The sequence below is a fragment of the Tupaia chinensis genome, unplaced genomic scaffold (genome assembly GCF_000334495.1).
Source record: "Tupaia chinensis unplaced genomic scaffold, TupChi_1.0 Scaffold000140_1, whole genome shotgun sequence".
Classification (NCBI taxonomy): domain Eukaryota; kingdom Metazoa; phylum Chordata; class Mammalia; order Scandentia; family Tupaiidae; genus Tupaia; species Tupaia belangeri.
The window spans coordinates 8,953,326-8,964,506 of NW_006159610.1; the positions used below are offsets into that span (position 1 = coordinate 8,953,326).

General features: G+C 45.3%; 1 protein-coding gene across 2 annotated transcripts in view; it reads left to right on the forward strand.

Moving 5' to 3' along the window:
* The window catches only part of TMEM178B (transmembrane protein 178B), a 486,798-nt gene extending 481,248 nt beyond the window's left edge, over positions 1 to 5,550 (forward strand). For both annotated transcript variants that reach the window (XM_006145055.2, XM_006145054.1), the window contains one exon: positions 5,241 to 5,550. In XM_006145055.2, coding sequence (XP_006145117.1) covers positions 5,241 to 5,491 — 251 coding nt within the window. In that variant the 3' untranslated portion in view covers positions 5,492 to 5,550. The remainder of the gene's footprint in view (positions 1 to 5,240) is intronic.
* Positions 5,551 to 11,181: the final 5,631 nt, after the last annotated feature.

The following is an 11,181-nucleotide window of genomic DNA, read 5'->3' on the forward strand; positions in this document are numbered from 1 at the left end:
GCAGGAATGAGGGTTGAAATTGATTAACTGTTTCTGCCAAAGGCACAGACTCACCACTAATACAGCACCACTGGACTAGGCTGGCAATGGGGCAGTTCCGATGATGACAACCTTGCTTCTTGCAAATGGGCAAACCAGTGATTTTGAAAAGTGTTCAGAGCACTGGAATCCTTTCTTCCAATGACATTTTACAAGGAAACAGATCAAAGCAGAGGTGTTCTGGCCCATGAGAGAAAAGAGGGTTGGGAGTCCCTTCTACTCCCTCCTCTTTCCCAGTGACTGCTCCTGAGACACCCCTATGGAGCCAACCTGGTTTGAAAACCACTGGGGATCTCTCAGAGAGTATGACATTTGAGTTGAGATCCAAGAAGGGCTAGGAGAAGACCATCACAGGCAGAGAAATAGCAAGTGCAAAGGCTCTGAGATGGAATCTGCTTAGCTATCTTGGAATTCAGAAAGCTCTATTGAATGGCTGAAGTGTAGGTAGTGTGGGGGTCAAGATGAGCAATGAGGTCAGATAGGTAGTGGGCTCCACTCAAGTAAGGCTGTACAGGCAGGACATAGGAGTTTGGGTTGTATTCTGAGCCACTGGGAGCTATTGCAAGGTTTAGAACAGGAGAGAATCATAATCTGATTTTTCAAATATCACATGCAGACCCTGCTATAATCTCAGCTGGGAGGCTGGGGCAGGAGGATGATGGTGAGACTCTGTCTCTCTATATATATTTCACACACACACACACACACATATGTGTATACATATATCACTGACTACTGTATAGGGCAAAAATAGGAGGCAGGACAGTGGTGGTTCCTGTGAGAAATGATGGAAGCTTGACCCAATGACAGCAGCAAGCATTCTGGCAGCTTGCAGTGCAGTGAGGAGTACGTGGACATGCCATGCTATCTGGTTGCAGACACAGAGCCCCAGGACAGGGGGGCAGTGACAGGGAAGAAAGGATATTCTCTGGATGGATGAAGCCCCCTTCTGTTTATTTCCAGCAGAAATCCTGTTCAACATTCCAAACTCTGCATCCCATAGGAAACTTGGTCTGATCCTGCATCTCTCTCTGTATCAGAGAGTTTCTCTCAGCACTTACTATCGAGTATTACTCTTTGTTTCCCTAGAGACTATTAGACTTGGGAGAGACCTTACAGTTCCTTATCTTGGTTCCCTGATTTTACAAATGAGGAGGCCAAAGATTCAGATAATAAACTTGGCTCTCTTAAATTCCCAGTCTGTTGCTATTTTCTCTTCATCCTCCAACTTTTTTTGCAATAATAATGACCGTTTATTTAAAGCACAAACCATTAACTGTCCCCTACTAGGTTATACATTTTTTTGTTTTTTGTTTTTTGTTTTTGTTTTTGTTTTAGCTTTTTATTTTAGACTTAAGATTTAAAGGACTGGGATCGTGTCTGCTTCTTTTTATTTCCCTGGCATTTCATGCTTGGTCCAAACATCACTCAACAATGATGGCAAATTGGCTATTCTGCAGAGCATGGAGCCCACCACCACAGGCATTTCTCCTTCCTCTCTCCACCCCATCCCTGTTAACCTGTCTCTCCCCCACACACCTGCTATTGCTTGCCGCCAGCCACCACTGCTACTGTCACTACTGCCCTGGCCAGAGTTACGCTTGGCTATATTCACAGTCAGCATTGGGAGTACATGGCAGAGCCTCACTCCAAAGGGAAGGGCTGGAGGGCAGAGTCCTTTTCATTTAATTGCTACACTATGACTATAATTATTATGGGAGTCTGACTGAAACTGGGCCCAAACTCCAATCCATGGGGAGCTTTACTGAGAAGATATGACTATGCATTATTCCTATTGCCTTTCTTGGATCCTCACTTCTCTATCAATAAATCTTCATGAGAAATAAAATGACAGAATCTAAAGACCAAGCCCCAGAGGCCATGCTCTGCTACTTCAGGATAGAGTGGACTTCATATGCCTAGATGGTGGACTGCGTTGTAGATTCCTTCCTGAACAGAAGCCCCTAATGTAGCTCTCCCAGCTGTGCCACTTGCACTTGGGTGAATGGGGGAGGCTGCAATTTCCCATGCTGTAACTGTGACATCTTTTCCAGCAGCACCATTGAAAATTTGTATTTGGAGGCCCCCACCTAATCCCAGTGAGTTGATGGAGGGGAGTTCTGTACCCCACACTCCTCGGTCAACTACCAGTCCACAGCCAGAGATATGGGGTCAGATCCATCACCCTCCACCCTCCTCCTGTTCAGGCAGGGTCCTTGCCCATCTGCCTCCCCGCTACCCCTACTCCCCAGGACTCAGTCCATGTTTGTCAAAGTCCATGGTTAAAATGTCAGAGCATGGTGTGGAGTAAAAAGGCAACACATTAGTCATCCAGTCCATTTGCCGAGGGCCTACTCTGTGTCTGCATGGATCCATTTCTAATTATTAATATGCTTTTTCAAATTTGAATTTATAAGTGGAGAAGTACATACAAATATAAATCCTCACTCATAACCAAAAACAGCAGCATATGCATGTGTGGAAACCAGGTTCCAACTCCTCCCTTTTTTGTCAGGGGGATATTTCCTGTCAAGTTGCACAGATGGCCTGCTTAAAGGACCATTTAATAGTAGGAGCCATAAAAGAGCTTTTCTATCTGTGGGAATATTGAGAAAAGCTAACAGACAAAAGAAATTTTAAACATTTCCAAAGTCACAGAACAAGTGACAAGTAGTGGAGGTGGGAGGACCCTAGTACCTCCATTAACATCACATAACAAGATGTATGTTTTCAAGAAGCTGGGCTATTTCAAGTCGGTAATTAGATCCACATGGACCTTATGTCTTCATTCACAATTTATCAACCACATCCTTTGTGTCTTGTCCACCCTGCTCAAAGACTGTGTCATGAAAACAGTATACACCAACCAAGCTTTCTCAGCTGCTGGTAGCTTGAGAAGACCAGATCTTCCTTGGAGTTGACCTCTGCTGGAGCAAATCATTAGACTTAATTAGGAGGCTAGGGTAGCATTTGATGAGAAGAATGTCTCCATTATTTAAAAAGTATCCTATGTACTGGGGCTGGCAGGTGGTGTGGTGGTTAAAGTGCTGGACTCCCACATGGGCAATCATGGTTTGAGTCCCAGATCTGGTGGCTTGCTTTCTCACTTTCCCTCTTTTTTCTCCCTCTCACTCTATCCTTCTCTGGTCAAATTTAAATAAATAAATAAATAAAGTTAAAATAATTCTTAAAAATATGTGGCTCTTAACAAAAACAAAACAAAACAAAAACTATCCGTGTGAAAGGGTAGGGTCTGAGGAAGGACATTTAGAAGAAAAATAGAGAAGCAAAGCATTAATGGGACAAAGAAATGTGGTATTATCTGTTGAAGATATTTTATAGTTGTATCAACTGGACTAGGGAGAAATGTTCACCTGTTGAAATATGCACTTTGTAAACTAAGTAATGTGATTAAATGTATAAAAGAAAATGAATTTTTAAAAAATATTAAAAAAAAAGTTTTAAACTATCCTACATAGATACCATTTATATAAAGACATTGGGCGACCTCAGTCACACCCAGAATTCAGTTGATAAGATTATGACCGAGTTCATCTCTCTAGCTCAGAGCTTTTTAGCAGGTTCCAAGTCAATGTTTCCAATCATCTTGAACATTGCAAGAGCAGCTGGAGTTTGAACTCACCACACTGTCCCTCCCTACACAGACCCTACATACTCTTCTTGTCCTAAATGTAAAATTCAGTAAATTCTACCACTGCACACCCAGGTTCTCAAATCAGCATGAAAAAGCCTAGCTACAGTATTTGAAGCACCAGCAGGCCAGCTTCGGTTTGTTGGAATTTGGGTTATTAGAACTAATGTCAACTTTTACTCTCCCACCCCCAGGCAGTGTTCTCTCCTTGGCAGGGGTCCATTGGGTCCCTCCTTCCTTCTCTTCCCACCTTTGCATCTTCCCCACCAAGAACTATGTCTCCAGGTCACACAGCATACCTCTGCCTTGATGCAAAGGCTCAAACAGGCTGATTGACAGATGTCATCTGAGGATGTCCAAAACTAAAGATTCCTAGGCTCTTTCCCCAAGAGGATCTGGTTCAAGAAGTCTGAGCTGACCTAAGTCACCCTGGGACCATCAGAGAATTCACCCTGAGCCCTAGAGCACAACAGTGGGGAATCATGGTGCTTTGTAGCTCCCACAGGTTTGGGACCACTGTTTTTACTAGTAATGATGGTGTTGTGTGTGTGTGTGTGTGGGTATGCTATTTCTATTGCACATACATACATGTACACACACAAACAATATACATGTACACATGTGTACACATGCAAGTGCACAAATGCATACACATGCACATATAATACTTAACACACACACATGAAATTTAGTTACACTGCCACTGTGCCCAGGTCATCCCTGACTCTTCACTTCCAGTCATCAGGAGCTGTCTCTACCAGCCATTAAGAGCTCCCAGCTCTCCTCCTGCCGGACCACACTTTTCCTGTTTCTAAGTGACCACAGCAGCTTTCTGACTGGTCTACCTCTTTACTGTCCTCTACACTCTTTTAGAGAGAAGTTCCCATTATCAAATGAGCTTGTAAAATGGACAAGTTAACTGATGGTGATGTGCATTATAAACCTTCCTAGGCCAGAAGTCCAGGTTTCTCAGTCTTTCAGCTCCCTTCTATGTGGTAAAGGAGCATCTTGCGGGGCTAGTGTTCCGTGAAATGTCTGATAGGAAAAGAGAAAAGATTTCCAGTATTTAGATAAATTATTGGTGAACAGATTAAAGGAAAACCTAATATTGCATAAGATGCCATATATAGGGGGAAAGGGTGTTTTTCTCTTTAAATAAGTAGCAAAGTTCTCCAAAGAAAGAGAAAGAATATCATTAAAATGCTGTAGAAAAATGAGCTGTGTACTCTCCTGCCTCACTCCAGCCTACATGAAATCCTGACAACATATTTATGTAGTATTTTCCCAAAGGAAAGACTTTCTGAGTTTGTCCAAGATGGGACAATTATTGGGGAGGGCGGAAGTGATGTTCCCTGAGCACAATCTGTTCTCATAGATATTCCTAGATACTGACCCTGCTAACAGCCTGCTCTCACCTGAATCGTCTCATTTTCCCTACTCAAGAAAATTGGAAATGTCCTAATAGTAACTTCTCTTTCTCTCTCCCTTTCCTCTTTCCTTCCCTTCCTGTCCCCATGATCCTGCCCCATATTTTTTCCCTGTGCTCCAGGAACCTTCTGCATCATTTCACTGTGCACCTGTGTGGCTGGGATCAACTTCGAGCTGTCGCGCTACCCACGCTACCTGTATGGACTCCCCGATGACATCAGCCATGGCTACGGATGGTCCATGTTCTGTGCTTGGGGAGGCCTGGGCCTCACACTAATCTCGGGATTCTTCTGTACCTTGGCCCCTTCTGTCCAACCTGTCCCGAGGACCAACTGCCCTAAATCCAGACCCGAAAATGGGACAGTGTGCTAAAAAACAAACCCTACACACACACACACACACACACACACACGCACACACACACACATGCACACACATATATATATATATATATAAATATATATATAATATACATATATAAAACAAAACTAAATCAAAATGATGCCAGTGCCAAGGCAGAGCTGAGTTGCCTCAGGCGCCTGCATCTTACTGGACTTTGTGTTGCCTCATCACCGAGGTGGGGAAAATGTTCCCATCCTGTGGCTCTTCCATCAATTCTTGACTTTCAGCTTCATGGTTTCTTGAAGACAAAGCGACCACCACTTGCAGTAGCATCTTGATTTCCATCACTCATGAGGACAGGGTGGTGAAGGGACAATGGCAGTGGTCTGAAGTGTCACTGATGTAGAGAAGGAACTGCCACCCACCGGGCCGACAGGAGAGGAGCCACCCCGCCAGTCATATCACCAGGAAACAAAGCCCTTAGTTCCTAGAATGTAACCAAATCATCGAGGCCATTCTCAGAATCACTTCTCCTGCTCTTCCTGTCCAAATTTCCTTCCTGGCCCACCAGCAACATGCAAGAGTGGAAGAGAAAACAAACTGAGAAGGAAGTTTTCTCTTTGCTGCCAAGTTTTTGGACAAAGTGCAAGAGGTGGGAAGGGGAGAGATGGTGAGAGACAAGATCCGCACCGATAAAAGGATACTTCAGTGGATGCTCAGAAAACCCATCTTACCTTCCAGCTGCCTTACACCCAGTTACGCAAAAGGCCACCCTGTCCCCAACCCCACCCGCACTCCCTGGGCAGATCGGAGCCTTGGAGTAATGCTGTGATGTGTGTGTGTGTGTGTGCGTGCGTGCTCTTCAGATGGTTTCCTTTTTTTCTTTTCCACCCTTTACATGGAAACATTGCATTATGACTGTTGTCTTTCCATCACTGTAGTGGTTTCATGGCCCCAGATACAGGCCCAGAGACCCAGGAAGTTTCGAGAAGGGCCGGCCTGAATGGGCACCAGTACTGCAGCTACGGATCCCTGGAGTGTGAGTGTGTGCATGTGGTGGATGTTTCCTGAGTGTGGGGTTTTATTGTTTGTGTTGCATTTCTTCTGTTATTTCGGGTACAGCTGAAATTCCCAGAGGGCAGAATCAAGAATGAAACCACTGGGCCAGAGGACCCTGTGGTTACACACACACACACACACACACACACACGCACACACACACACATGCACACACATATATATATATATATATAAATATATATATAATATACATATATAAAACAAAACTAAATCAAAATGATGCCAGTGCCAAGGCAGAGCTGAGTTGCCTCAGGCGCCTGCATCTTACTGGACTTTGTGTTGCCTCATCACCGAGGTGGGGAAAATGTTCCCATCCTGTGGCTCTTCCATCAATTCTTGACTTTCAGCTTCATGGTTTCTTGAAGACAAAGCGACCACCACTTGCAGTAGCATCTTGATTTCCATCACTCATGAGGACAGGGTGGTGAAGGGACAATGGCAGTGGTCTGAAGTGTCACTGATGTAGAGAAGGAACTGCCACCCACCGGGCCGACAGGAGAGGAGCCACCCCGCCAGTCATATCACCAGGAAACAAAGCCCTTAGTTCCTAGAATGTAACCAAATCATCGAGGCCATTCTCAGAATCACTTCTCCTGCTCTTCCTGTCCAAATTTCCTTCCTGGCCCACCAGCAACATGCAAGAGTGGAAGAGAAAACAAACTGAGAAGGAAGTTTTCTCTTTGCTGCCAAGTTTTTGGACAAAGTGCAAGAGGTGGGAAGGGGAGAGATGGTGAGAGACAAGATCCGCACCGATAAAAGGATACTTCAGTGGATGCTCAGAAAACCCATCTTACCTTCCAGCTGCCTTACACCCAGTTACGCAAAAGGCCACCCTGTCCCCAACCCCACCCGCACTCCCTGGGCAGATCGGAGCCTTGGAGTAATGCTGTGATGTGTGTGTGTGTGTGTGCGTGCGTGCTCTTCAGATGGTTTCCTTTTTTTCTTTTCCACCCTTTACATGGAAACATTGCATTATGACTGTTGTCTTTCCATCACTGTAGTGGTTTCATGGCCCCAGATACAGGCCCAGAGACCCAGGAAGTTTCGAGAAGGGCCGGCCTGAATGGGCACCAGTACTGCAGCTACGGATCCCTGGAGTGTGAGTGTGTGCATGTGGTGGATGTTTCCTGAGTGTGGGGTTTTATTGTTTGTGTTGCATTTCTTCTGTTATTTCGGGTACAGCTGAAATTCCCAGAGGGCAGAATCAAGAATGAAACCACTGGGCCAGAGGACCCTGTGGTTCTTCACATTATAGTTCTGAGACTCCACAGGATTTAGTCCTCTCATTTTGGAAGTTCAAGACACAGTTGGGCACAAAAGCCATGAGACAAGAGGGGAAACACACGGTTCAGGAGGGAGAAGGAATGTTGACTCTGGTCGCTGTTGTGCAAATGTGTATAACAAACAGGACCTTGACTCCCATCCTGGAAGCTGTCCTTTGTCACTGGACATTCACCCCTTTGATAGGGGTGACCTCTGTACAGATGAAAGAAAATGGGTCATATTCAGAGAGAGCACCTCCATGTCCCATGAGCTCAAGTTTGTATGATATTGTGTAAATTAATGGAGAACTCTCGACTCTTTCCATGTTCCTCTTCTTCCTCTTGATACTCAAGGCCATGAATCCCAAAACAGCCGTCTTAGTGGCTAGCACCCAAACAGAGATGAAACACATCCACTCCGGTGCCTCAGGCTCATCTGAGCACATGTCACTGCAGGTGCTGGGGTGAAGAAGTGAGCCGGTGTTGTGAACGCCGGAGGGCAGGAGTCTGCCGGAGTGGGCAGGGGCAAATCAAAGTCACCCCAGTGACCTGCTGGTGCTGGACAGCCCTGAGGAGGAAAGGAGAGAATCCCCGAGCTGGTATAGCCATGGTCAGCTGTGTAGCAGGGAACTCAATTGTTTCATAAATAAATATGCTTTGGGAACTTGGCCAGCCGCTCAGCAGCCTTCCCTCCCCACAATGTACTCTGTTTTACCTGCCTGTCTTCCAGCCTTTCTCACCTACTAACTGCTTACCTTCTCTCTATATAGCCACCTGGTCCCTCCTGTCTCCTCATCTGCTCTTTCTGACTGTGTGTGTAATTTGTGTCTGGATGTGACACCTGATCGCATGAATGGGCTTGGATGTGACTGTCTGTATGTGAGTTTCTCTCTGGTGCAATTTGTGTATGTGTGTGTCACTACGGTCCTGCACACAGGTGTGGGTGCACTACTCAAGACCTTCTTGCCAGGGACACGGGTCAGCTTCTGCAAAAGATCAGGCGTCGAGTGCCCTGTGTATGGGCGGGCTAGGGGAGGAGATGAGGCGTATAGCAGGAAATGCTGTCAGCTTCCCACTGAGGTTCTAAGGATTATTTTTCAAACAAAGGATTTATCCTATAAGGGAAACCATTTTCAGGAAAACCCAGTTCAATTGGGAATTTTATTTTTCATTTTCTTTGAAAAGATAGATTTCTCCCTTAAGGGGAAGGGAATACTTGGGCTTGAGGAAAAGTGAAGAAAAGTATCTCAGATTGAGAGGCCTCATCTTCCTTCCAAGCATCTTAAATGGTCTCTGTCCAGGCAGCGACAGGCAGGTGTCCACGAGCATCCATTTGAGGCAGAGGGTGTGTCTGTGACTAGACCCAAATTCCAGCTGTTTTCCAGTTGCAGGAAAGTGTTGAAAAAAATTCGAAATGAGACAATTTGCCATCAGCCATTTATACTCTTCTAAAGTAACCATGTTTGAAGACCCAGGCTCACAAAACTCTCATTATTTATACTCTCTTTTTTTTAAAATCACACATTTGCCATAAATCGATCATCTAGTCTATCAAATTACTACCTTTGTGAAAGACTTATAACAAACCTTACAGCATCCTTTGAAAGCTTGAGCTTCCCCGACATGTTAGGAGGACCCCCAGGAAAGATGCAAACCCGTGACTTAACTCATTATCAGCACAGCAGTAAATTGATCAGCTTTTTCGGCAGTGGGGATACGTACAGATACATGCTGAGATCTGATCCTGCTGGGGAGAAAAGAATAAATGCCCAGCTACATGGCCACGATGAGAACCCTGTTCAAATGGCAGGTCCTGGCCCGTGGGGACCTTAATTTCTCCATCACAGGGGCTGGCCTGCAGTCACCCCAAGCCGTCACTGAAGCTGAAGCTTTCTACCTGTGACGTGGCTGGAGAAGGAAAGAAAGACAGGAGCCTTGATCTGTGAGGTTCTTTAGGTAAGACTGCGAACTCCAAATCCAAGTAGAACCCAACCTTCTGAGGTGATTTGGGTCAGTGTCCTCAGGAACACCCCGAGTGCCCACCCCAGGGCCAGTCCGTACACTACAGGTGTAAGGCATGTGACCATGTATGTGTTTTGAGCTCCATGCGAGCCCAGGTCAAGCACAGGACTCACTTTAACTTTTCTTTTTTTTTTCTCTATCCTCCTGGATTGGGGATTCAGGGAAGTGGGGTGTCTGCCTGGAGAGAAGTCCCATTTCTTTCTTTCCTCATGTTGGAAGTTTTCATTTCTTCTTCTATTTCCTTTTCTTCTGTCCCCCCTCACTTCTACATTCCTTCTGCATCAACTTTGGTCAATTAAAATAGTTAACTAGTTCACATCTAGAGAGGTGCATAGAGTCCAGAGTACCCCTTCCTCATTTGTGGGGGCTGTAGATTTTGTAAGGAGGTTTGTGGCTCTTTGGTATCCTACTACAAAAGATTAAAAATAAAAAATTCAACCCTTATACAGGCTTAGCCTTTCAACTGCTCTACCCCTCAACTTCAGGGGTAGTGACATTATCCCTGGAGAGACCACCAGGCAACTCTGCCAAGGTAGATAAGAAAGCAAGCCTTCCTTGACTTCCTTCCATGTGCCACCCCTGGGTCCTAGTGCTGTCTTTGTATTGTCCCCCATCGTGGAAGAGTAATTCTACCAAACAATGCTTGCCTTTCTTCTGATAAGAGGGGAGGATGTCCCCAGCCTCTGAGACTTGGCCCTATATCTCAATATTTGTCCACATTCCCAGGAAAAGGACTATTATGGAAGTCCTGACTTCGTGGGAAGAAGTGCTGCTTAGGGCTCTGAAACTGCCACCCCTGAGTCAAATTCAGAATAATGAAATCAAGCCCATCACCCAGCAGCATTTAGAATCGACTATCTTCACCTAGGTGTGCCAAGAGTGTCAATGAACTGATTTTCCAGTGGGAGAATGGGAAAGTACACTCCCATCACCCTTTGATGTGTGGGATGCCTGGTTGATTCTTGTAGTTAAAATGAAGCTACTTTTCTGAAAATATTCTCTCTGCTTCAGGGACTAACTGTCCCAATGGACACATCCAGTTTTTTCCCAAGGAAATGGGAGTCAGACTGAGAGGTGATTTCACCACAGACAGAAATAGCTGGTGCAGACAGGCCAGAGTGCCTTCTTCTAGCCGGCACACGATCCAGTGAGGAGCCGTGTTTTTAGGAAGCCCACCAGAGTGGATGTGCACAAATGATTGATTGAGGCGTCTCTCAAAGCATCCAGCTACTGAACTGCATCTTTCCATTGGTGTGGCAATGGTGCAAAACTTTTCTTAAACATTATTTCTAGCTCTTAGAATTCTATTGGCTACTGGAGTCTTTCCTGAATAATACATGCCCAGTGTAGAAAATT